Consider the following 27242-nt stretch of genomic DNA (forward strand, 5'->3'; position numbering starts at 1 on the left):
TAGCAGCGATTTGCCTAAACTCCCTTACAGCAAGCAGTTGCTGGCCATAGCAGCAATGGAAGGGGAGCCACCAACATCCTAGACGGCGTGGGCGGCCACGCCACAGGGAGCTGCCATGATGAAGATGGCCAGGCTGTGTACATGGCAGTTATAGCAACTCTGGAACCCAGCAGAAATGAGACCGGAGTGTGTGTGTTGCTGACTTATCATTCTCGCTCGATTCTTTCACATCCTAGGATTATAAATCCTGGCTTGAAATGGAATAATCTTCTCAAAACTTGTGGTGGTGTTACCAAGAGCCTTCCACTCAAAAATGAATCAGTCAACAAAGGCTGCACTTACTAGACTGCCATGGGAAGTGGGAAAAAGAAAGAATGAAATTGTAAAAAAGACCTCAAGTTGTAAGGTGTGTGTGTGTGTGTGTGTGTGTGTGTATAATTACAGGTACTTATACATATAATTCAGAAATTGAGATTTATCTCTAGTTTTACTATAGTTTTTTATGCCATACAAATTTTCTTATCATGAAAAAAAAGTTTTTTTAAAAAAAGTTTTTCCCTCAGTGCCACCAAATGTTTTCTGTGACATTTTAGGTTTCTGGATCTTAAAACCCAGGGCTGAATCTTAAACAATTATAAGTGTGGGACTCTGGGACCACACATGCCATGTTTTGTGGTGCCACGTGTGTCTCCAGCAGACGTCACGGAGGACCAAGTACATGCTCAAATGTCGCAGAAACCCACAAATCTACAAGAGGACGTGGGTGAAGGCACTCACTGCAGTAATGTTTGCCCAGGTGGGAAGTTAGCAGCAGTGAATGTCTACTACTGGAAAAAAGCACCTCGAGGCTGAAGAAGCACACTATGGGATTCTGTTCAGGAGCAATAACAATGAACCATATGCAGAACTGTATGGATAAATTCAATAAATAGCCAAGGTAGAAACAGTGACACAGAGTAAAATGTCACACATCTAAAAAATGCATGCATGAATAACTATATGTATTTTATAAATAAAAGCTATATGTATTATACATTAAATGTTATATATACACATATAATTATGTTTAATATAATTATATATTATATAGTAGTGTGTATATTAACTATTAGCAGCCATTAAATATACTACCATCTCTCACTATGTTATAACTTCCTATGAATCTATAATCATATCAAATTAAAAATTAAGAAAAAGGTTAATGCATGTGGGAGATGCATGTATAATATAATGTGGGTTGTATGTGAGAGTACTACAGTATCTATGTATTTCAACTGCACACACACATATAGCCAGCTCTTGGGAAAGTACTATACCTACAAACGCAACAGTTAGCTTTGGAAGTAGGGCTAGAGGACTTGTGCATTGCTATGGAGGGCAACTTTGACTTCCCAATGTATGTCCTTTTGCAGTATTTTAAAAAACAATAACTGTATGTTATATTTATTAAAATTAAAAACATAAAAGAAAAATACATGCATGAAAAACACTAATGTTTTATGGAACATATACAATAAAACAATTCATGTCAAATAATGGAGTGGTTGTTGTTGGGGAAGGTAAATATAATTTAAAGAGAATATTCTTAGAAAAATCCTAACTCCATGCTCTTAGTCTATTTTGAACATCTCTCTACAGGGTGGGTGGGAGAGGAATTTGATCATGACAGATGGTCACAGAAATGTACTTTCAAGATTAGTGAAAGGTATCTGGAGAAAATGTTTAAGATGAATACCAAATAATCCATATAACTTAGATAATTGTATAGTTTTTTTTTAATCAAAAATAGTTATCAGAAAACTTGACAACAGATAAACGAGAGTTCACATCTTAGCATTTTCTTATTCTCAAATTCAAGGTTGTCACTGGGTATGCCCACCAAAAGACATACCAAGAAATCCAGATTGTCTGCCCATTAACCAGAACAGTGGGGAGCTGGGGAAAATGGAGCTGTATTCTCCTGAGGGTTTCTGAATTAAAAGGGGCAGAAGTGTTCTTGGCCGTGTAATGAACTGAAGTCTCTAATGGATTGAAGAGTCTCAATGTATGTAACCAAATGATACAGAAAGGAGTTTAGCACATAATAAATCACAGCTACTAATCCTGTTGTGCTGTGTCCTTTGCAGATCCTATTTATAAACAGAAAAACAAGCGGCACTTCCTTGAATCTGACCTACAGACTGTGGAGGCAAGTAGTCTTTGAAAGGAGGGCTGAGAAACTACACCATCCTGCTCTTGGTTTGGTTCATTCACTGGTGATGTTTAAAGACACAATCAAGACTCTGAGAGAATAAATCTTTTTGGGACAAAGGACTTTCCAAATACCAACAGCCCCCAAAATTATATGAAAGTCTGAAGAAGATATTCCTTTAAATATAAATTTAAAATCAGACTTCATCCTAGTTATTTTATACAGTGAGTTAGTGAAGAGTCCCTACTGTTATTTTCCTCTTGATATGAAGCACAACAGCTAGAGAACAAAACTAATGTCCAATATTGAGTGAAATACTTACTTCCAGATAGAAATTTACTGAGAACTACAAATCAATATTTCAGTACTTTTGTTTGTGGAGAGGTGACCGGATTGAATATGGGGGCACTCGACCACTGAGCCACATCCCCAGCCCAATTTTGTATTTTATTTAGAGACAGGGTCTCACTGAGTTGCTTGGCACCTCGCCATTGCTGAGGCTGGCTCTGAACTCATGATCCTCCTGCCTCAGCCTCCCAAGCGGCTGGGATTACAGGCATGTGTCACAGCACCTGGCTAGTATTTTTTGTACTTTTAAAGCACATTTTAAAATATGAGAATAAAAAGGAAATAAATGAACTTAAATGCTCTGCATCAAAACAAAGAAATCCCAGGGAACTGGAGCTCTTACTAGTAAATAATTATACACGATGGCTGGGCATATTTTGGAAAGACAGCTCTGTGGGAAAAGGGCTCAGGGGAGGGGAGAGGAAGAATCCCTCAGTGGTGGAATGGCATCTTGGACTTGGACTCTGGGCTCCCAACACCCTGCACCCAGGCTTTGGATATGTCCAAGCACTTTCCACTGGCCGTCCCTGCCTCACCCTGAAATCTGCATGTACCCATCAGGCTCTCACTGAGTCTCCAGTTACCCTCGTTTTCTAATGTAGAGCCCCTTGGGTAGCTTTGCAGGTAGGGCCCGGCTAATTTCTGTTTAAAACTCACTTGGGCAAAAACTCTGGTGTACCCAATTTTTCCACTTTGATCTGTTTTTCAGTTTTTGAAAAACACCTTTTCCTCCTCACATAACCCCTTCACCTCTCTGTGTTCAGATTTCGGTATCTGAAATCTGATTTGATATACATTTAATCTGGCTGTTGTCAAAGTGCATTTCGGTAGACCTCAGAATTCTCATACAGTATTGGCTTTTCAGAAAAACCCAATTTTTTTTTCCAACTTTATTTTTCTTGACAGATGTGACATTTTTTACTCTAGGTTCTCTGTCTAAAATGTAACTCTTTGATTTTTCAAGTTTAAAGTGTGCCTTTCCCCAGCGGGATGCTGACTTTCAGTATAGGGTGATTGCTATCACCACTACAGATAAAAAGATTCTAATTCAAAAAATAACATTCCCAACTCACGGGCTTTTAGAATTACCAACAAAGTTTTGTTGTGTTTTTTGATGGAAACATTACCAAAATAGTATATACACATATATAAAAAAAGAAAACAAAACAGTTTTTCTTCAGTTTTCCTCCTTGAGATTTCTGCTTACCTGGTACAGATCATTTCTCATGTTGATAATGTCATCAGAAATCAAACCAGATGTAACTTCTAGCAGATCTCTCACAAGCTGAGCATGAAGGTGGATGATGGCTAAGTGTAAGACACTGGAATGGAAATACAGAATTAACTAAGGTGTTAATGAACAAAAAGGGTCTCAAGAAGTGATTCGACTTGAAGATAGAACCTGACTCTCATACTTAGTTTTATTTGGCCCTAAAATGTTTTAAATTTATAAAATGTCTTGATTGGAGGTAGAATACTCTCTCCAGAGGATCTGCCCCTCCTAACCCCTCATCTAGGACTGCTATGCTCATAAATGGTCTGGTCCCTGCCTGGCCTCCGGAGTGTTTGTATCTGACCCTTTGAAGTGCAGAGGCACCCTGGCTTCAAGGTGGAGGAATCTAAGCTCAAATCCTAGCTTTGGGCTTCTTCTCTGCTACTTCTTCTCTGATGTTCTCAGACAGAAATTTTCAGAAAAATTTAGTTACTTAGCCCTTCCACCTGCTTCAAGGTATAGTGTTGTGCCTTTTTAAAGATCTTCCTATATCCCAAGAGAATGGAAGCAGACTTAACTACTGGGAGAAAAATCTGAATTCCCTGCTAGGTTAGGCAACTGCAGTTTTCTGTATGCTACACTCCTTCTCTGGCTTGTGGTCTTTTTGGGGGCAGGTTCAATGTCCAGTCAGCTAGAAGGCCCTCACACACAGTTTAAGCAGGAACACAAGAATAAAGGAATGTTGGGGGCTGATGATAAAGAGTTTGAAAATACTGGTGGGTGTCAAGCATCATTCTGGGATAATTCTTTTAAGTTGTTAGAACACTAATTATTAAAATTAATTTGAAACAACTCATAATGACAAATGTGGCTTCTACTTGTTGAGAGATTCTGCTTACCAGATTATGATAAGCATTTGATGTATACTGTAATCACAGCAACAATTCAAGGTAATCTTATCTTTGTGTCTTGGATAAAATAGACTTAAAGGTGTACCATAACTCAGCCAAGGTCAACAGAGCCAGTAAGCAGCTGTGAAGCTCGCAATCAAGCCCAGCCCTGTCTTCAGCCATCCTACATAAGCGATAGATGTACCCTGCTCTACAGAGTTGGAGATGAACACCTAGGAGGACTACTCCATGCATGGACAGACTAAGATGCAGAGGACAGAGGCAGTACATCTGGGTTTGGAGAAGCAGGCTGGATTTTTTCAATTCAAAGATATAGGTAACATTTTACCTAGGCCTCTGTCTTAGTAATAACATGTATAATTTATTTGGGATTAACTTTGGCACAGGAGGGTCGAAAACTCTAAACTCTGATTTTAGTACTTGACAGATATTTTTCAATGAATGTTTTCAGGGTTTCACTATTTCACGGGGTGCTGGAAGACGACTTCCGAAAAGGACGCACAGTCTGATGTGGACATGATGCACATGTATCAAGAAAAAAATTTCACTTCAAAAACTGCCTAAAAATTTCCATGTGCAGCTCAGCATTTCATAGCAGAAGTACATTCCTCCTCCCCCTCAAATCCTCACGCCCTCATGGGAATTTCCCCAATACCAAGGGGCTTTATAATTTTTTCTTTATTTTAATTTCTATGATGACTAACGGCCCCAGGATTCAGACTGTTAGCCAAATAAGACAAACTCAATGAAAATAAGAGGCTGAGCTATGATGGCCCAAAGCTGCCCCTGTCTATGCTTCTAAGAGGACTCCTATTTGGTTTTGGTTCCATTTCTCTGGCCTCTCAGAGAGCCTGATTGTGTGAGTCAGTGGGTCCCAGATAAGTATTAATTTCCTGCTTAGGCCAGGGAAGCCAACCTCCCCAGCCCCTTCAGGTACGTCCAGGGTCCTTATGTGTGCTTCCCCCAAAACACCCACTGGAATGATGTGCCCTGCAGACCTTCCACAGTCCTCCCTTCAAGTATCAGCATTCCCTTTCTAACTTGCCTGTGCTCATCTTCTTTATACACATCAATTCAGCAGGTCCCCAAAATGTCACTTGAAACATGGTTGTCCTGTTTTTGCTAACTGTTTTCTCTTGTGGTTATATGCCATTGAATGCTAATTATTTAACCCTGAGAAAACATTCTACTGTTCATGTCCTTACACAAAGAGAGTTGTACCAGTTCCTCTTGTACTGTATAACAAGGCCAGTGGTTATACCACATCCTTGGTTATGCTGCAAGGAATGAGAACAAAGGTCTCTGCTCGAAACCCTGAGGTTGGCACTTTCCTAAAGCATTTGGTTGAGTTTTTAAAACAGAGACTTAAAACACGACACACAAGAGATCTTCCACAGAAAAGAATTTCTCAGTGTTGAAGCTATTTTTAGAAAGTTTTAGATAAAGCACTTGACTTCAATCTGAAGGCTGGTGTCTCTTGTTATTTCGGTAGGCTTTTGAGATCATTTTAGAAGTCTCAATGAAAGGACCAAGAGGACCTTTTTAGAAGGAAGCCAGGTGGCTTTGCAAATAGAATCTCAGTAATAGCAGGAATGGAAGGCATGGTGTTTGGAATGTCAGACTCCCACACAGCATGGGTTGGAGCAGTCACAAGAGTCTGAACCACTCACATTACTGGTGACTACAAATAGAGGCAGAGAAGGACCAGTAACCGGCAAAGAATGACAACCGTCTCTGAATCACTTTACTGTTGCTGCTGTCTTTTATTGGGCTTTTCCTGAATACACTATCCTTTCAAATACACAGTTGGGATAAGAATGCTTCAGGAATTTGGAATCTAATGATTCTCCCAATATTATTTCAATAAATAAGACAAGGTTTTCAAAAAGTGCCATCACCAACACAGATTAGTCCCAGGCCCCCACCCAGTGAAACCTACTCGTAGATGAGCCCTTCAGCTACTCTAGAGTCCAACAGGTGACTTCGGCAGAACAGGAAAAGAAAATCATGCTGCTCAACCTCATGACACATTCTTTTTCTTGACAGGATGTTCCTGTTACAGGACCCAATAACTTTGAGCAAGTTTTTGTATCTCTAGCCTCTCTGCCCTAACCTAAAGCAACCCTTGTCCTATAGAAGCCCTGACTTACCTGTCCCCATTCTCATCCTGCACTGCAGTGAGGTGCCGCTGGACCGCCAGCAGCATCTTCACATCTCCCGTCACCGCGTAGTCGAAAAGGGCGTTGGCATGCCGCTTGGCAAGCTGCATAGCCTTCTCCAGAAAGAGGTTATCTGCAAGACAATGACCACAGCACAGCTGAGTTTGCTACACTTGCTCCACATGCAGGGCAGGCTCAAGGCCAGAACCATGAGCACTGGTGTTCTGACACTGACACACATTTTAATAAAAAATGCTCCTTTTAGTGCTTCTGGGTTGTGTTCACTAGAGAAAGCACAATTAGATACTGACTCACTGAAAAATACAGAGATTGACCTAAAAAATCTGTCTATGGCTTGATAGGGGGAAGAATTTAGGAATGTCTGTTATTTTAAGGAGAAAAATCAATGTGCATTATTTATTCTAAGGGCAACTGATCAATCCTCATTGTTGATTAGATTTGCCATGATTTTTCAATAATTAATTTCTTGGTAAAATGATCCTTCTCTGGAATCTTTAGCAACTACCTGTCTAGTTAATGTATTAAAAAACACAGGCAGGTAACTTTCAATCAGCCATTGGTGTTTTTATGAGATTTGTTCTCTTGAAGTCAGGTGATGGCAAATTGTGATCTTTGGGCTCCAAACAGGACACATTAACCACTTTTTAAATGTCTCCCTGGCTAAACATGGTTCATACATTTTTAAAGGGGTATTACAAATAAAGGAAGAAGAAAGAATATGCAATAGTGGCCACCAAGCCCATATTTTCTTTCTTTCTCTTTACAGAGGTCTTTTGAGTACTATAGGAGGTGACCTAGAGTCACAACATAGCAAACAAATTCTGTTTCAAAGGAAACACAGAAGTACTTTCCCACCGAATCCTACCTTTCAAAGAGGGCAACAGGACAAAAAGAAAAGTTCCATTTTCAGGCAAAGTTCCATCTAGTATGACCACAAGCTAGACACTAGAGAGGGGTGGCTAAAAGATGTGGAAACCATTCCCTATTATCTGTGCCAGAAGAGAAGCTGATGGTCTCTCCTGATCCCCCCAACCGGCACAATGACAACAGGAAGATGGACATGCTAATTTCTGTGCTTTAGGTTCACACAGAAAAAATGGGAATTCCAGTGTGAATAAAATGACTGACATCTGCTTTTCAAAAGGTGAGCACACAGAACTGGACGAGAACATAATAAGTATATTCAGGTTAACAGAAAAGAAACCTCCATTCTGAAGTCCGCTTGGTACCTAGACCCCTCTTTAGCCAGCACACACAGAGTGCTGCTCTGTGCACCCACCTACCCTGAAACGGAGTGTCCTCTTGCTTTACTCCCATGGTGCACGGCAGCATCACCTCCTCATTTCCGTCAATGGACATGCCCAGTTTATCTTGTTCTGTGGTTTTGATAATGTTCCCAGAAAGATTTACAATCTCTCTGCCACCACTCTTGCCACAATCTTCAGGATCACTTTTAGATACATCATTCATGGTTCCTAAGAGAAATGCAAAACCATCAGCCATTTCTCAGTAAAATTTGTTAATTAAGTTGTAATTCACTGTTTCAAAGTAGATCAGATAAAGGCAAGAAGCAAGTGAATTGCAAAGGGAAAATAAAAATCATAATTTGAGATCTTTTTAAAATTTTCATATCATAAATAATATTTTGTGGAGCTATTTTAAAAATAGCTTCTAAAAATATTTTTCAAGTATACTTCTAAAAACTTAGATCTCATTTTGTTTATCTATAAAGGAGAAAATTGCAATAAAGCTCTTCTGTGTATTTAAGTGAAATGAAAATTTTTAAAGTTCTTCAAAGGACAGCTCTTATTTTTTTTTTTAAGGCAAGTTGCCAAGATGTGGTCTTGATTCGCATTCTTCAGTGTGGGAGGTCTCCCAGTGCTCTATTTCTAATCATAGTCTTTCTGGTACAAATTTGTTATCTGACAGGTTCTATAAGAGCACCTGGGGATTAAGGGCAGACCTAGTTCAAATTCTGATTCTGCCACTAATAGCCACGTACTTTCAGCGAGTGAATGAACATTTCTGAGCCTCAGCACCTTTCGTGTACAAAACGGAGATGCTAATATTTTCCTTATAGAGTATAAAGATCAGAGTTAAGGGAAACACTTATTCTATTTTATGGAATGAAATGTTGCCTGATTCCTGAATACAAAATAAAGTCAATTAAAAGCTAAAAAGAAAAGATTACAGTTAAGGCATATAAAAACACCTGGCTCAAAACAGGCATTTAATAAGTGGGAAGATTTATAGAATTACTTCTTCAGTGCATACACTAGTATGTAATTTTAATGTAAGTTAGGAACACATAGTATAACCACTGCTACTTAGGGAAAACCTTGATTGGAAAAGACCAAGCCCATAAAACTCAAAACAATTTCAAAAGTGTTATCACTTGAGGGAGAAAGACAGACAACAGGTAAGTGTTGTGGATCTTTTTCTAATGTTTGAACAGTCAAGTCTCTGTCAACTTCTCTGTAATGTTCCTTTCTTCTGCCCCCATTTATGCTACTTAAAAAGTAAATACATAAACGAATGTTAGAAACAGAATTTATACTCTCCGGAGGAAATAATAAGGTTTTTGGAAAAATATTTTCTAAAATTTTTTAAAAGATGATTTTGTTATTGTGATAAGTAATGATGAAAAAACATCCTTTTCAGCATTGACTTCTTCTCTTCCCCTGTTTTAAAGTACTACTTACCATGCTTCAGCCCAGCATTGGATTTAGTGGTTCCAGGGTGGAAGGTAATTCCACCGTATGTAGGAAATCCATAGTGCGGGAAGCCGTACCCTGGAATGGCAGGTAAAGCACATGTAAAACTCAGTGTTGGTCCCTTAGCGGAACACAGATTTTGGTGTGGGAGGATAGTGTGGTGCCCACAATGGAGCATCAGCTTAGAGTCTGTAAGACACACCGATGGGGCCTCTGAATTCCACTTTGGCAAAGTTAAATTTTGGCAGCTCTGGCAGTGTTCAGATTGGCACATGGAGGAGTTGATGCTGAGAATGTGTCCCTCTCCCTCCTGAAGGAGAGAGGCTACTGAGGAAGGGTCACACCAGATTCAGACTGTACAGAGAAGACGTTAAAACAAACTCAGGAGGAAAAAAACAAACAAAACAGAGAAAACCTACTGACGCCTCAGAGGAAAATGGCCACCACTGTCCATTCTTGTGCGTTTTGGGGGAGAGAATAAACTGGAAAAATTCAGGATTTTATGTTTTCAAATTTCTCTGTAACATAGTATATATAATCTACAATGTAGCCTATGTAGATATATAATATACATTGACAAATCAAGTATGTATTATATGGAATCTTTTTTGGGGGGTGGGTAATAGGGATTGAACTCACGGCCTCTCGGCCACTGAGCCACATCCCCAGCCGTATTTTGTATTTTATTTAGAGACAGTGTCTGAGTTGTTTAGTGCCTTGCTTTTGATAAGGCTGGCTTTGAACTCACGATCCTCCTGCCGCAGCCTCCCGAGCTGCTGGGATTACAGGTATGTGCCACCACAACCAGCATAATATGGAATCTTTTAAATGTTTCTAAACAATACCAAGACAACTAGTACACTATAATATTTAGAGAGGTATCTTTCTGTAACTAGATGATTTTTTTAAAATTTAATTTTTTTGCTTTCTGGCAGTATAAGGCTTGAACTCAAGGCCTCACACAAGCTTGGCAAGCACTCTCCCACTGAGCTATATTCCAGCACTGGATGAATTTCTTTCTTCTTACAGTTTTTGGGAGATTCCACATATACATAGTAGTTTTTCTCTTATTCACAAGGGATAGGTTCTGAGATCCCCAGGGGATATTTGAACCAGGAATAATACTGAATGCTACATATACTACATTTTTTCCAATACATACATACCTATGACAAAGGTATGCAATTTGTTAGTTATTTTTTTAAATTAGGCACAGTAAAAGATCAACAATAGTAACAAAATATAATGCTGAGAATAATATATTGTAATAAAAGTTATGTGAATGTGGTTTCTCTCTTGAAAGTCAAGATAACTATTAGTATTTTTAGACTGAAGTTGACCACAGGTAACTGAAACCATGAGAAGTGAAACTGTGGATAAAGGGAGTCTGCACTGTAAGACAAACATGTGTTTTCTGAAAAATAAATTTACAGTTGTAGGGAAATTTTCATTAATTGAAACTCATGTACTTGATAATGCCACTGCCACTCAACCCACAGACCTGTTTAGAAACCCAGGGAAGGAAAACAGTAATCTCTCCAATTCGAGAAAGTTTTAAGAACAGGCTGTTTTGTACCTGGACCTGTACTTCCAGTGCTTCCTCCTCCACCGCCGCTACCGAACATGCCTCCACCTCCAGCCCCGGCACCACTGCCGCCGCCGAAACTATCCGAAAAATTGGGCATGAGCTTCTGCCGTTTCCTCTGCACTTCCTCTTTATCTGTATTTACAGGAAGAGAAACCAGAGGAGAAAAGATTGATTCAGTTCCACCACTAGCCACAGAAAGACTATTGATTCTCATGGTATTTTTAAACATCGTAAAGGGAAATAGAAAGCACTCAAGGAGGAAGAGATGCCAAATTTCAAGAAGCATTATATTTATTCCAATAGGTACGAAGAATGAGAACGGGCCTCGGAGAGACCACAGAGTAGTACACACCCAATTCCACTCTGCAAGCGACAGCTTCCTGAGTCCCCAGCATTGGTAAAATTGTGAGAGATTAGATTGCCCATCAAAGATTGAGATATCGAACATACGGGATACCAAAACATTACTGAACACATTTGGTCACACAAAATTATCACCCTATCCTGCTAACACACATTGTGCACTTACGGTGACCTAAATGCTGGGGATAAGGAGAGGCACAACATGTCTTTGGTGTCAAGAACCCTCCTCCCCAACATTAGTTTTGAGGTAGCTGGGGAGAGATTTAGCAAGACAGCACTCTAGTGGTTACATGGTAGATTCATGGTGCAGATTCATAGGACATCGACTAGGAGGAAGAAGATGAGGAGGATGTTCTGGGAAGGGAATATGATGGGAACAGGGTAATGAAGGGAAAATGTGCCTGGGGTGCTTAGAGAACAAGATGTTTTTGGCTTAACTGAAAGGTTAGTATGAGGAATTCTTGAGGGGTAAGGCCATGCTGAGACGTATCTGGCGTATGAACCTAAAGTTCTTAATTCGCAGGTGGAAAAGCTAATGAATGTTTTTTGAGTGGGGAAATGATGTGTTTGGGCTTGTAGTTTTAGGAGATTCACCTGTCACTTGTGGACAGGGTTAGGAAAGGCTCAACAGAGGCAGGACAGTGCAGAGATAAGGTGGTGGAGATGTGTTCCTTAACGGTCACCATGATAACAGAAATGGGGGAGGATCCCAGAAACACACTGAGAGAGGCATCTGCAGGCGCTGGTGACTGATGGTACAGGGGTCCAGGAGTCTCAGAACACTCCTTGACCAACATGCAGGGACGGCCTCTGAGACCCCGGTCCAGGTCTGGCTGCCATTTGGAACTCCTTTACTCATTCCTTGTGTGGTTCTCATTTTCTTCTGCTTCCCACCAGCTCCAATGCCCCTTCTGAGTTCTGTCACTGCCTTTGATGCCCACCTTTGTGTTCTTATTGTTTCTGTTTCTCTTTCTCTTCTGTAATTTTCCTACCTATGCTTTGTTTTTCTCCCTTCTGTCTTTTGGGCTGAAGGAGTGAAGGAGGTTTTTCTTAGTTTACATTAAAAAAAAGAAAAAAAACAGTCAATGTGTTTTAGTCAGCTTTTTTCAGTCAGCTTCCCAATACTTAAGAACTGTCCTATTTCTGATGCTTCGGTGTCAGTTTTTTTTTTGCTCATTTCTAATTCTGTGGTTGTTTCAATCATCTCAAGGCTGGATGGAGGCTGCTGTTTACTGATTATCTCATGATCATCTCACTGCAGTTGAAAGACAGAGCAGAAGAAAGTAGGGTACAAAGTGCACTGAATAGTTTAAAAACTGAGTATGCCCCTACTTTTCAGGAAGAGAAAGGCCAAGGTGGGTGAATTTTTAGAAAAATAAGCTCCCATTTGAAGGGAATAAAATTTACCAACTTCCTTATCCAAGAATTATGGACAGATTTGTAAAATTTCCCCATCCATTATACCATAACTAATTAATAGCTGTATTTATGTTTTTTTAATCATATAAACTATTGATCTCACATAGAAAATTACTCCACTGTATAAGTATGAAATACAAGAGGAGAGCAGGCAACTTATTCATCTTTGGGAATAACTGTTATTTATTGACCTGATTTCCAGCAAAGACATTGGTCAGTATTTTCTTTGCCTTTTAAAGTAGATATGCTCACTGCTTATATTTCACTGTACAATGGGAATTTTTTAAAAGATTTTTTTATTTGTTCTTTTTAGATACATATGACAGAAGAGTATATTTTGACATATTATACATACATGGAATGTAACTTATTCTAGTTAGGATCCCATTCTTGTGGTTGTACATGATGTGGAGTTTCACTGGTTATGTATTCATACGGAAACATGGGAAAGTTATGTCTGATTCTACAATGGGAAGTTTTAAGAAACAATTCTAAAAATATTAGCTGTACTATAGCCAGTATGATTCCAATGACAAGAAACCAATTCAGAAAATCCTGTGAGACACTCTTTAAAAAAGAAGCTAAAGATCAGAATCTCCACAGAATGGAGTGTGGAAATGTTCGCACTTGGTGAAAGTATGACAGCACCCTTGTGGACTGCCTTTCACAGTGGCACCAGGGAATGAAAGAGCGACCTACTCCAGAGGGACCAAGTGGCTACCACCATAGATTTCTCCTTTCACAGAAGAGAAAACTGAAGCCGCAGTGGTTAAGTGATTTGTCTGAAGTCAGGGCAGAGTGAAATCAGATCTGAAGTCTAGTGATCTTTTATTATATTTGACTGCCATTCTCTGGGAAACAGTCCAAAATAGCTTTGTGGTAACAACTGATTAATAATCAATGATTTTAGATAGTGGTTCATGATTTTAGATCATAGTTTAATTATACAGATAAAATTTTAGCTCTACCTCCTCTTCCTGTTTATGTGCTCTAAGAGTACCTCATCCTCACTTTTTGGGTTCTAGTTTACCGGTCAAGATGCCTGCATTTACTCTGACCAGACCTTTCCTAACTTAAAGACGATGATTCTATTTCTTCCTAATCTCCAACTTTTTAGACTGACAGGTCACTGTGGTCTTTCTCTGCCTTCATATAGCAGTTCCTCAACTATGTTCTTCCCTTGCCAATCATCCTTCTTTTGATTATTGTAACTGTGTCTCCTGAACCCAACCTTCTCCATGAAGTTTTTGTAAGGCGTAAAGCCAATGACCACAGAGGACACAGAGTTCAGGGTTGGATGATTCTATATAGTGAAAGGACAATGTTTTATGATCTAGTGTCTTACTTGATGGCACCCAACATATTACTGGCCCTTTGCATCAGTTGGCAACTTGCCTGGCCAATCAAGAAGTCAGCCCACAGACAGTTAATGTGTATCTAGTATATGTGACAAATGCTTTGTTGGATGTTAGAGACATAACAGTGAACACAAACACCAAGTCTCTGTACTGAAGAAGATTCTTCCCACTAGGAATGGGAAGAAGACAAGAGACAAGTAGATAAGACAAGTTTATATACTGATAGAAATAATTAAGAATATATCATTAGATAAGAGGGAGTGACTACAGGGACTGGGGTAATGACAGGTGTGTTTAGTGACTTCTGGGAATTGTAAATAATGACTCTGTTGGTTGTACAGTTTGGATGCATGTAACCTGGCAAGGTTATTTCTCCTTTGGCCTACTCTCTTGGGTTTCTACTATAACTCTGAAGATTTTATAAAATAAGACTGTTAGACTTAATACGACAGTTTTTCTTTCTTTCTTTCTTTCTTTTTTTTTGTACCAGGGATTGAACGCAGGGGCACTAAATCCCTTTTTATATTGTATTTAGAAACAGAGTCTTGCTGAGTTGCTTAGGACTTCACTAATTTGCTGAGGCTGGCTTTGAACTTGCAATCCTCCTGCCTCAGCCTCCTGAGCCACTGGAATTACAGGCATGTGCCACTGTGCCCAGCCAAGACAGTTCTAATAATTACTCAATTACATACATGTTGGCCATTTCTTCCTTTGGAGCTCAATGGCTAATTCTCCCTTTCCCAGATGGTTCTTAAAATGGTTGTACTATATGGAGTTTGAATCACTGTTAGCCTCTAAGGTGAGTGCCTGAAACACAGATACAATTTTGAACTTTCAGGAGACAACTCTCTAAACCTACTATGAACAGTCTGAACATGCCCTTGCTACAGCACACTTTCTTGATGTACAAACACCACTGGAAAAGGTAGACAGGTAGTCTAGAAACTAAGTTCGGCTTTGACTATTTCTAGGCTCCTATTTCTTTTTTTGTGTCTACTTTAGAAGAAGGGTGTTTCAACCAAAATGGCGATTTTCACAGTTCTTGTGTAGGTGGAAGCATTCAGAAGGCTTTAGGCAGTGCCTGAAGGTTTTCACAGTTCTTGTGTAGGTGGAAGCATTCAGAAGGCTTTAGGCAGTGCCTGAAGGTGGGGAAGAGAGAAGAGGCAGGAGAACCTCCAGGAGAGGCCAAGAGGTGGCCTCCTGCCCTATTCTCTGGTGCCCATCTGGCCTGGACACTGGGATTCCCCATGATATCTCATGTGAAGTTAAAGGAGGCTCTTGTGCTGGCCATGCTGGCTGACCCCCTGCCCCGAGTGCACTGCCAGTCTGACCAAGCAGCGGCGAGGTCACAGCCTCAGAAAGAAACACGAACTCAGAGTAGAATTTAAAAAATGCTCTGCCTCAGCGTGAGTTCTAGGAAAGGAAAGCCCTCTTCATAGATCACCCTCATGATCTGCTATCACAGGATCCAACATCGTGTGGCTTGCTGCTGCTGCATCTTTGTGGTTTCCAACCTCAGCCGGGACCTGGGTGCTGAATACCTGACCTCCCTCTCCAGTCTCACTCGCATCTAATCCAGAGGTTTCTGATTTTATTGTACCCCAGACCCTTATGCAGTCTGGCAGAGTGTAGGGACATCTCAGAATCATGGTTTTCAATATGTAATATACAAAATAAGGGGAAAAGAAAAGTGTTCTTTTTATTTAACTTTATTGAAGTTAATATAGTTAGTTTCTCCACAGGAGTCAGTGCAATTGGATTAAGAAATGCCTCTGAATAACTCTCCATTTTGGTGCGGTCCTATCTCATCTCAAGATGCTTCTGAATGCTGAACCTCCCATGCTGCCCTTTCTTGAATTCCATTCCTGCCTTTTGAGCAGCCTATGAGGATTCTGCAGTCGAACTTCCACAGAAACCTAATGGTACATGTTTTAAGCTGAACTTCTCTTTTCTGCCCAAACCTACTTTTTCTCCCTTGTTCCTTTCATCTAGTAACCATGATATAAGCTTCCTAGTCTGGAAATCCTAGAATCATCTATGACTCCTGAATCTTCCCTCTCTTTCCCAGCTCACCCAACATCCAGGTCCTCTTGATGCCATTGCCACATTGTCGACTGGATCCACCCCTCCTTTTACACCTGAACACAGACACCTTTGCTAACCTCACCGTTGCTCACCTGGATTCTTGCATTACTCTTCTGACTCACTGTCTGACTCCCAGACAGCGCCCTCAGTGTTGACTCAGACAAGTCAGGGCCATCATTCCAACACAGGTGGGCCGGCCCATCCCTCTGCAGAATCAAGGCAAAATTCTTCAGCTGCCACTCACAGCACCCTCCGGCCCAGCCCTGGCCTCCTGCACTTGCCTTGGCCTTCAGCGGTCCACCTCAGCACTGTAATGGCCACTTCTCTCTGAACAGACACAAACTGTCACACCACTGTACTTGAGTACCTCCAGCGTCCTAAATCTAGGAAACTTCTGAGTTCTGTTTTCTTGGACTATATTTCAAATTCTATTCCGAATGCTACCTCCTGAAAGAGGCCTTCTCTTTGGAGGCTTCTTCAGAGTGAAGGTATCAAGGGCTGTCTCCTCCCCACTCTTCCCTGCTTCTGGAGATGCTTCACTTTGGGTACTTACTAAAAATCGTACTTTGCAAAATAAATTTAATTAAGACTATTCTGACCCTTTCTTGAAGTTTTTTTTTTTCTGTGTGTGTGTGTGTGTGTGTGTGTAAAAGAAAGGTGCCTTATTCATTTTATAGTCCTGTGTGCACAGTGGCCGAGTTTTCTGCTCCATTATCTGGGGCTGGTTGTCTCAGTGGCTGATTCTCCCTAACAGCAAGACTTATTTTCTCATCTCAACTGTATGAAACCTGAGTTACTCAATAAATAGTGGATTCCCAAATTCAAAGACCAACTCTCAAGTGCCAGTATATCATGCAAGTTTTTAAAAAATATTTTCTTTTAGTTGTTGATAGACCTTTATTTTTTATTTATTTATATGTGGTGCTGAGAATTGAACCCAGTGCCTCACACATGCTAGGCAAGTGCGCTAGCACTGAGCCCCAGCCCCAGCCCTCATGCAAGTTTGATGGAGAAAACATTATTTTTAAGTTGGACTAACTCCATGACCTGAAAAATAGTACATTACCTACCCGTCTCTTCTCTAAAAGATAAGTGCCACGGATGCAGGGACTGGTTTCTAGGAAGCTGGTCAAAGGAAGCGACCAGCCAATCTTTTCTAATTAGCTTGTCCTCTAATCAAGCATGGGAGTCTGAACACCTTAGTTACCTTTGATTTCAGGGTAGTAGAGAAAAGGTTTTGGTTCACTAGTTTCCAAATCAGATTTTCTCCGAAGCTGGACAAAGACAGAGGCTGGCTTTGTAATGTTGACATCTTTATACTTTGGAGTTTTGAAGACGATGGCGAACTGCAGGATACAAAGATCCAAATGTTGGTTTGGAAGTACATTTTTTTTTCTTAGAAACCCTGTACATTAAACACATTCCTTATGCTTTTATTTATACCCAGCGCTTAAACAAAGTATGTTAAAAAACACAGCACCCTGGAGAAAAAGTTCAAAACTCAGTGTTCAATACACACACATTTTTATTACACTGTCACTGTGAAATTGAAGTAAAACACTGTGACAACAGATTGCACATCTCTATTATTTCAATTTATTCATATTTCAAATGTCTTCTAGTCATAAATGTCATACATACAAAATTCATTGCATCACTTCTTTATTCTCTTTCAAATCAGCCTCAAAAGATTCCAAAACCATTTAAAAGCAATGTCAGAAAAGTTGGGTGTGGAAAAAGTTGAAGCAAAGGGTCTTACTAATCAGCCTGCAGTGTGGCTGGTGAGAGGGAGGAAACCAACCGTATGTTCAGGAGACATCATAGAACATTAATTCCTCTGGTGGCGTTGGAATAGTTAGGCATTTTAACATTTTTTAGTTTCATTTTTTTTTTTACAATGTGAGATATTCATAGGAATCAAGACTTTACAAAATATAAAAGGCATACACAATGGTATACATTGATAATCTTCCTTGCCATCCCTGTTCCTCTTCCACACAATTCCTAAGAATGCCAGGCCCCAGAGACATGCACACTTATTAGTTTCTTACATCCCCATCCAGAGTTTGTGCATATCCATATTTGAGCACAGAACCACTTTTACATACACTTTGTTCTACACTTGTCCTTTAAGGGATTTTACATTTGTATCTTTGGGATCTTTCTAACTTAATACACAGGGTTCTCATTTCCTGTATTGGCTATATAATATTTCACCACATGGAATGCCCCATAATTTATTTAACTAGTCACTTCCTGATTAACATTAGGATTGTTCCCAACTTTTAATGAAGATAGTATTTCTCAATCACTCATAAGAAGGAGTATAATCCTGAGGATGGGGACTTAGAATTTTTATCCTCTGGTTATATAACTAGTTGTCTCTGGGAAATCTTCATTATCAGGGAGGCATCAGCCTCTACTAGAAGATCACTCCTGTCTATACTCAGCACAGTACCTTCTTAACACGTCTCACCCTAATCACTTCAATAGAATACCTAAACATTTCCACTGAAGGACTGAGAGCCACTGCCTTATGGGACAGAGGCTCAGACACCAAATGAAATGCCTTGCCTGTGTCTCAGAACCAAAGGTCTAGTAGAAACTTCTCCATAATTCTATGATAGGTTAGTTTTCTGCATAACCCACAAGAGTCTTAAAAATAGTACTGTTTCACAGATGTAAACACTTGCGTTTTTCCATTTTCATATATGGAAATGAAATACTGAAAGTCAACAAGGCAGAAAATGTAGAACAATAACAATAGTAATAATCTACTTACTTGTCTATGAACATCTGTGGGGGAAAAATCTCCAAATCCTTCCCAAACTCCACCATTTTCCTCCTCTTCATAAAACCGAATCTGGATATCATCTGTAAATAGTCACATTCAGGTGTAATTGCAAATAATGTAATAATATTTTAAAACATGCTGAAAAATAAAGCTGATTTAACCTACTGTATACTTAAACAGTAATTAATATAAATAGGTTTTGACTCATTTAAAATTTTCTCAAGTTGCTGACTTTTTATTCAATGGTAGAATATTAGATTTACCTAATCAATCTGAGTTTTCTCTTAATCAGTGTTTGACTTTCCCACTTTTTTGTCTTTAAACCAAATCATTCCTTGAGAAACATGGAGAATGATAGTAGAAGAATATCAGAATCTCTAAATGTGGTTCAACTCAATATACAGATGTACATAATAATAATTAACTTGTATGTTTTACTATATGGCAGATGCTGTTCTAAGTATTTTATACATAAATATTATTCACTTAATCTTCCCAAAACCCTGTGATGTAGGCGTACTGTTATTATTCTCATTTTGCAGAAAAGAAAAGGGTACAGAGAGTTTTTCAAGTAACGTACCCAAGATTGAAAAGTAAGTGGATGAAGAAGCCAGGATCTGAAACAGACATCGTAGTTCCAGAGTACAGGCTCTTAAACACTACTGTGCTACCTCCCTATAATACTTTATCAGTCCATATTGAGTAACTGGTCAAAGTACTGTGATGGTCAGGTCCTTTGTGATTAAATTAGACTAAATTTCATACTCTAGACATAAGCTCCATTTCAGCAATAACATGATAATCTCTACAGGTTGGCATCTCCCTAGCTTCAGTTCTCATTTTGTAGGAAGGATTGACTAATGAAACTAAGTTTCTATTTCTATTTTAATACAATTTTAGAAATACTAGAGTTGGATAAAACATCTCATGGGCTCCTGGTTCAGTCCTATGCTATCCTGGGCCCAGTTATTCAGCTCCTCTATGCCAAGTATAGGACTTCTCTTACGAAGATGTCCCAGTGCAAAGACCACGATTAAGAAATACAGTAGCAAATAAAGGTACTAGAATTGCATTTACTCATGTGCACACCCTCAGGAATCTGGAAAGGAGTATTACTTTACTCATTGGAGTGGCTGGAAGAAGGAACTGTAAGCAGAGAAAGTGCAAACATTTTTTTTAATATCTTTATTTTTATTTGTTTATTTTTATGTGGTGCTGGGGACTGAACCCAGGGCCTCACACATGCGAGGCAAGCACTCTACCACTGTGCTACAACACCAGCCCATTGTGCAAACATTTTTTTAAAAATAAAGAATATATATATTTACTTTATAATCTGATCCCATTTCTTCTGGCATTTAACCTCAAACGTGAATTTTTTTGAAAACCTATAATTCCTTTACTTAAGGTCCGTTTCCTGTTATATATTACTTTGAAAATGTCTGCTTTGTATAAGTGGGGTTTTCTTGTTTTTGTTTTAATAATGTCAGGGATCAAACCCAAGTCTTCATGCATCATAGTCAAGTGCTCTACCTAACCTAAGAGGTATCTCCACAGCCCTTTTTACTTTGAGACAGGTCTTTTTATGTTACTGAGGCTGGCCTTCAACTTGTGATCTTTCTTCCTTAGACCCCTGAGTAGCTGGGATTAAGGAGTGAGCCACTGTTCCTGGCTTCCATTTACCATTTTATTTTTAAAAATGAGTGAATTTTGAGCAAATAACAGGGAATCAACAATTTTACATCACGTAAAACTTAACATTTATTCTCTGCATGTGTCTGTACATGGGCTATTGTTCATTTATTTGAGTTTAACCAAGTACAGAGAGCAAAGCTTAGAGCATAAAATTACGGAGAGTCACTAGTTACAAATATCATTATTTTTTAAATTTCTCTATTTCTTTGGGAAATTTTAAAATGAATTATTTGGTTTGGCTTTAAAATATAACACAGACAATTTACACCCGGGAAATATGGAATGTGCACAAGTTTTTAAGAGTTCTATGGAAAAGAGGGGATATTTCTATTCTGTTGCTGAAAAGTGACTGATATACACTGAGAAAATTATATTCCACATCTTGAAATCGAAGTGTATGCTTACCTTTCTGAACTTTGTCACAGAGAAGATAAATTTCTTCCCCTCCAGTTACACATCCAGCTGTCCTGTCCATTCTTACAATTTTCAAATTGGATGCATTGGGGGCTTCTGTTCAAAGGGGGAAAAAATAATAGACTTCAAGATTTATTCTCAGCTTCAAAGTCTAATCCCCTCTGAAGGAAGCTGCGCTTACCACACATTACCTGAGCAAAGTTCACATAGATGCTTCACTCCTATCACTTTAACAAAGGTACAGATAAAACAAGAATGGCTTCCAAGGTCCTCAGAGCCCCTCTGGGGCATGGGCCATTCATTATCACTAAAACAGGTGAGGTAGAAAGGAATAGATGAGGTGGATTAGATGATGGTACCTGTTCTCCTTCTAGCACAGAGATCGATACAGAAAGAGAAAGAACTTTTATAATGTTTCAGGAAGTACCAAGCCAACGGATGGCTGGAATTTCAATTAGGGGAAGATTACAACCTCAAACTTGTTTCCATGCTAACGCTATCCCATTTATTAAAGTCCTAAAATTCTTAGGAAAAATACAGTTTTTTTTCTTGAACTACTGATTAATTTTTATTCTACAAAAAGAAAAAAAAAAAAAAAAAAGGAGATGTTGTAGTATTTCCTTTCCCCAAACTAAATTAGAATTTCTGTGTGGTTAGGGGGCAAAAGTTTCATGTGGTAATACTGTAAAGCTTCCTTTTTTTTTTTTTTACTTCAACAGCTGCATTTTAAGGTGACCTGTGATATATATGTCTGTATCATTTTGTAAACCTTTCACTTCCCTTTAATCTTATTTAAATTAGAGAAATCAGTTAGTTGTTGTACTTTAGCATGGAGTTTTCTTCCAATACCAAACTCCATATAAGAAGCCCAAGTACTGCATTTGCAGGTTCTCTGGAAATATCTGTTTAATAAATCCCATGCATACCAAACAATAAAGTTGCATGGTGAATGCTAAAGACCACCGTGAAACTTTTTAAAATTGAAGGCACATACTACCTACACTATTCATTCTATTAATCTGAAGTTCCTATCTTGGTAATGTTTAGTAACCATGTGGGAATGAAGATGGACAAGAATAACAGTTGTCTTCTATTAACATCTTTTCAGAGCCTCCAAGAAAACATATCAAGATACTTTTTCCCTTCTAAGAGCACCAACAGTCTATCCTTGAGTAATGCGTTCATAGACGAGAGACTTGTAAGAGTCTATCATGCACATCTGAGGAAAGATAACTACATTTATTGAGCATTTCTTAAAAATACTGAGTGGAGACATAAGCTAGACCGCAGTGCTCACATTTGGTAGATGTTACAACTCAAGGGTCAAAGTGATTAAGTTACTTTCCATACAGCTCAGAGCTGGCTACTAAGTGGTAGGGCAGGGCTGGAAGCCTGTTTTGACACTGTTATCGAGCTGCGTCCTGTTAGAAGCCAACTACTCACTGCTGTCATAGATGGCGTCTGACACCACGGGTTCCAGGCGCCTGGTGAAGCTGCCAGTGCTGTCGGGAAGAAAAGCTGTAAACATGAGCCGCACCACGCTGAGGTCCATCTCCTTAGTCTGCTGAAGAGCCGCCTGGCGGATGAGCTCCTTTTCCCGATCTAGAATCATACAGCATAGCCGTTCATGCCGAAGGACAGCGGACAGTGTGGGCTTTTACAACAGCTTTTATAAAGCCCAAAGAATGGGACCTTAAAAACCTATTTTTTCCCTCTCTTGAAATTCTTTATATTATTAGTAAACATTTTTAAGTAGTCTCAGTTATGTCATCTAAATTAAAGTTATCAAAATAAGATATGAATTTTTTTCTGGATTTTGGTAAAAATTGTTTTCCATGTATCATCAGACTGCCTCTCTTCTCCTTTCCTCCCTCATTCTGCCTTCCTTCAACAAGAGTCAAAGGCACAAATATTGTGATGAATCTAATGGGATCTAATAATTCTATTATGCCCCTGCTATATGGAGAAATGTGAAAAACAATTGTTCCAAAAGTTCATTAAGCACAGGGACTGTGCTCCTTTCATAGAGGATAGCACAGGGCCTGGCACATAGGTGCTCAAGAAATACTTGGGAAGAAACCAAATGACTTGATCACATTTGCTCTTTTCCTCCTAATGACGTTTACACCCTGATGGATAAAGTCACATTTAATTTATAGTATCATAAAAGGGAATAGTTCAAGTGGTAAGTACTACCAGAGAGCTACAGAGGAGTGACATGGAATTCTGAGGGCGGAGAGTTCAGAGGCTTTGAAGCAGAAAGAAGAGAAGGGATCTTGAAGGGATGAAAGAATTTGAACATGTGAAGACTGTGGATAAGAGCATTTCAGGAAGAAAGGACAGCAAGAGTAGAAAGAATGTGCCAACTCTGGGAAGTGAGAAATCTTGGTTCTTCTATGGAGCGGTTCTGTTTGACAGCAAAGGGTAGAGTGGGACACAAGAGTCAGAAATGCAGATGGGGGGCCAGCATTTGGGAGGCCTAAGATGGCACCTTGCAGAATTTAGATTTTGTAGGCAATGGGGAGATGCCAAGTAATGGTGAGTTGCAGGGTTTAGTGAGATCTATCCCGCCACAGGGTGTAAACTGGACTAGAAGTGGAGGGACAGAGACCAGGGAGAAGACTCTCACTGAAGCCATGAAAGTGGGGTATGGAGTGGAATGCCAGGGAGCACAGCGAAGAGCTGGAGCAGGGACTGAAGAGGCAGCACAAGTGAGAAGGAGACCAAGATGAGGTACAACCTCAGAGGCTGGGTAGCAGAAGACAGAAATGCTTAGTAGAGAAATGACCTTCAGTTCTGGGATTACATGAGCACGAGATGATGACAGGAGGGCCAAACTAAAGGACAAAATGGGCCGGGTGTGGTGGCACACACCTGTAATCCCAGCAGCCTGGGTAGCTGAGGCAGGAGAATTGCAAGTTCAAAGCCAACCTCAGCAACTTAGCAAGGCTCTGAGCAACTCGGCAAGACCCAGTCTCTAAATAAAATACAAAATGTGCTGGGGATGTGGCTCAGTGGCTAAGTGCCCCTGCGTTCAATCCCTAATACAAAAAAAAAAAAAAAGACTCCCCCCACAAAACAAACAACAACAACAACAACAACAAGAAGCCAAACCAAGCAGAAAAAAACAACAATCCCTGAAGGACAAAATGTCATACAGAAATGGGTCATGTGATGGGACAGGGAATAAAGTTCAAAGACACATTCTGACTATAGGCAGAAAAATAGAAAATCATTTCATTATTATGATAAAAATAATACTTGATGTTTTCCTTACAATAAACAAGATGGGGGCATATAACAGGAGGTGTTCTCTGGACCAATCATGCTTTGGTTTTGACAGGCTGAAAGGAAAGGACGGGTGCTGCCAGCAGAGAAGACATGTAGGTAGGTATGAATAGGCATCAGGTGTTCCAAGAGCAGTGAGAGCAAGAGGTGAGAGCAGGGTGGGGCTGGAGATGAGCCAGGAGGATGGCAGGAGCTGTGTGGGGTACAGACTGGGAAAAGGAAAAGCCTAAAACAAACAGAGGAACATCTAGTTCCATGCCTGAGAAAACAAAAGCCTGAGCTCCTCAGAGGAGCAAGGCTGGGACAGAGTGATGCTCACCTGTGAGCTGCCGGTCTCCTCCACCTTCTGCCTGCAAATACACAAGGTCAGGATGCACCAGAAGTCCCGGATTGTAGCCCCTTACACACGCGTCTGTCATTCGTGCTTCCAGTGTTTCGAATACTTTTTTCTTTGTCACATGAAGTATACCCAGGTTTGCAAAGCTGGAGGGACAATAGTAACAGCAACAGCAAAAACAGTACAAGGTTACTTAATAAACGGAGTGTCTGGCTTCACTTTTGTAAGGTAGATTAAAGAAATACACAATGTTTTATCCAAATCTCTTGAGCTAGATACTTAAAAAAAAATATTAGAAGGGCACTATATGGAATATACTGCATATGACATAATGCTCTCGTCAGGTCTAAGGGGCACAATGTCATCAAACATGCTAATATGTCTGCAGAGAAATCCATAACTAGACGCACCAAATGGAAAAATAAAGATTATAAATAGCTGCATGTCAAGTCAGAGTAGATTTTGCTACTAAATGAGTCTGCAGTAAACTTAAATGAATTTTTTTTTTTTCAGAGCTTAGTAGAATTCCAAACTGCGATTCAGGGAGTGGGGTGTACTTGTATATAGATCTCAATAAGGAAGTTGTACCTGGATTCCTTTTAGGGCATTTTCTATGGGATCATATGAAATAAAATTTAAATTCCAAATATATACTAATATCTCCAACACATCTTTGTATTTTATTTAGAGACAGGGTCTCGCTGAGTTGCTCAGGGCCTTGCTAAGTTGCTGAGGTTGGCTTTGAACCTGCAATCCTCCTGCTCAGCCTCCCAAGTTGCTGGGATTACAGGTGTGTGCCACCACACCTGGCCCATTTTGTCCTTTAGTTTAGTCCTCCTGTCATCATCTCATCTTGAAGAACAAGAAAATCATTACATTTGGAAGAAATCTTTTTTTCTTTTGGGTCATCTTTTTTCTTATGGATCATTCTGGGTGGGGATTTAAAGTCTACTTGGAATCCCATTTCCTCCCTGGTGATCTATAAGGTTGGAATTACTTATCACCACCAGAATGTCATCTAATTCCACAGCACTCATGTACTGAAAGTGCCCACATAATCAGGGACAGAGAAGCTTTATCTCATGAAGGCTACATATTTATAGAACAAAATATGTTCACAAGCTAAATAAAGTAATTGAAAGGATTTAAAAAAAAATAAAACGCTCCACCCGTCAAATTTTTAAAGTGCATGAAACAAAGAAGTGTATTTAATAAATGTAATATGACACACCAATAAATGACAAAAAAGCACTTTATCAAGGAGACTCATTTGTTCAACAAATGTTTAAGAAAAATAAGATAGGAATGGAGAGTAGAAGAAACAGTAGGAAAAGGCATGACTCTTTAAAATAAGGAGAGATCAGGAAGAACTCAGCAAAAGGGTGAAAACTGAGCAAAATCTGAGGAAGTGAAGGAAGATGTGGATACCGGGATGCAGAGTACAAGGATGCAGGAGGAACAGCAAGTGCACACATCCTGGGAGAGGACCAGACTGGTGTTTTCAAAACACAAGCGTCCAGAGGTCAAAGAGGCCAGAACAAAATGAACAAAGGGTTCCCCACAGGAAAGAGTTCAAAGAGGTAAATGGGGCCCAGACCTCTTAAACACTTGTGAGCTTTTGTAAGGACTTTTTTTTCTCTCTCTCAGAAACAAAATATATACGTATCCACACAAACTTATGTAATATAGTATAATATAATATAAATTAGTAGAGGAAAGAATGAGATGTTATGACAACTGGACTGAATGAAAGAAGAAACTAATGTGGGAAGGTCGTATAAATGAGGGAAAAGAAAGAGAAGAGGTGAAGACAGAATGAAATGAGCTTTCACATGGAAGCCCAGACATGGGATGCATCATGTGTCTAGATAGAGGTGGACAGCAGGGACACATACAGAGAATAAAATATACCAGATATGCTCCTTGAGGGTAGAGATCTCTAATGGCTGGGACTCTGCCTGACATGTGGGACTTTAGTACATGTTTATTGAATACACGAACGCTGCACAGAAAACTATGCACTATGAAGACCAATATGCACAGAGGCATCGACCCTCAGCAGCACCTGTGTTACTTGTCCCTTTAAATCCTATTCCTATAGAGAACATCCATAATGATTGGAAAACATGGTGGATCTCCTAGCAGTATCCATCTCCTAGGAATGGAATGTCAAACACCTATGCAGCACTTTACACTGCATCATCTATAAAATACTTTTTGATGTTTATTTTGATGTATATTTAATTTACCTTCTATGAGAAAGACATCATTCTTGTTTATTAGGTGAATCATGAATGGTTTAATCTGGTTATAAAACAATGTGAAAGTCAGTCTTCCACTTTAG

At 39.5% G+C, this 27242-nt stretch overlaps 1 protein-coding gene across 2 annotated transcripts in view; it reads right to left on the minus strand.

Moving 5' to 3' along the window:
- The window catches only part of Nfkb1 (nuclear factor kappa B subunit 1), a 115821-nt gene that overhangs the window by 11931 nt on the left and 76648 nt on the right, over positions 1-27242 (minus strand). For both annotated transcript variants that reach the window (XM_027935367.2, XM_027935368.2), the window contains exons 7-16: positions 24881-25044; positions 22717-22875; positions 21265-21369; positions 19153-19244; positions 17578-17716; positions 11134-11277; positions 9546-9635; positions 8127-8318; positions 6814-6955; positions 3747-3861 (exon numbers count right to left, since the gene is read on the minus strand). In XM_027935367.2, the coding sequence (XP_027791168.2) occupies positions 3747-3861; positions 6814-6955; positions 8127-8318; positions 9546-9635; positions 11134-11277; positions 17578-17716; positions 19153-19244; positions 21265-21369; positions 22717-22875; positions 24881-25044 (1342 nt within the window). The remainder of the gene's footprint in view (positions 1-3746; positions 3862-6813; positions 6956-8126; positions 8319-9545; positions 9636-11133; positions 11278-17577; positions 17717-19152; positions 19245-21264; positions 21370-22716; positions 22876-24880; positions 25045-27242) is intronic.

The sequence above is a fragment of the Marmota flaviventris genome, chromosome 7 (assembly GCF_047511675.1).
Source record: "Marmota flaviventris isolate mMarFla1 chromosome 7, mMarFla1.hap1, whole genome shotgun sequence".
In the NCBI taxonomy this organism is placed as follows: domain Eukaryota; kingdom Metazoa; phylum Chordata; class Mammalia; order Rodentia; family Sciuridae; genus Marmota; species Marmota flaviventris.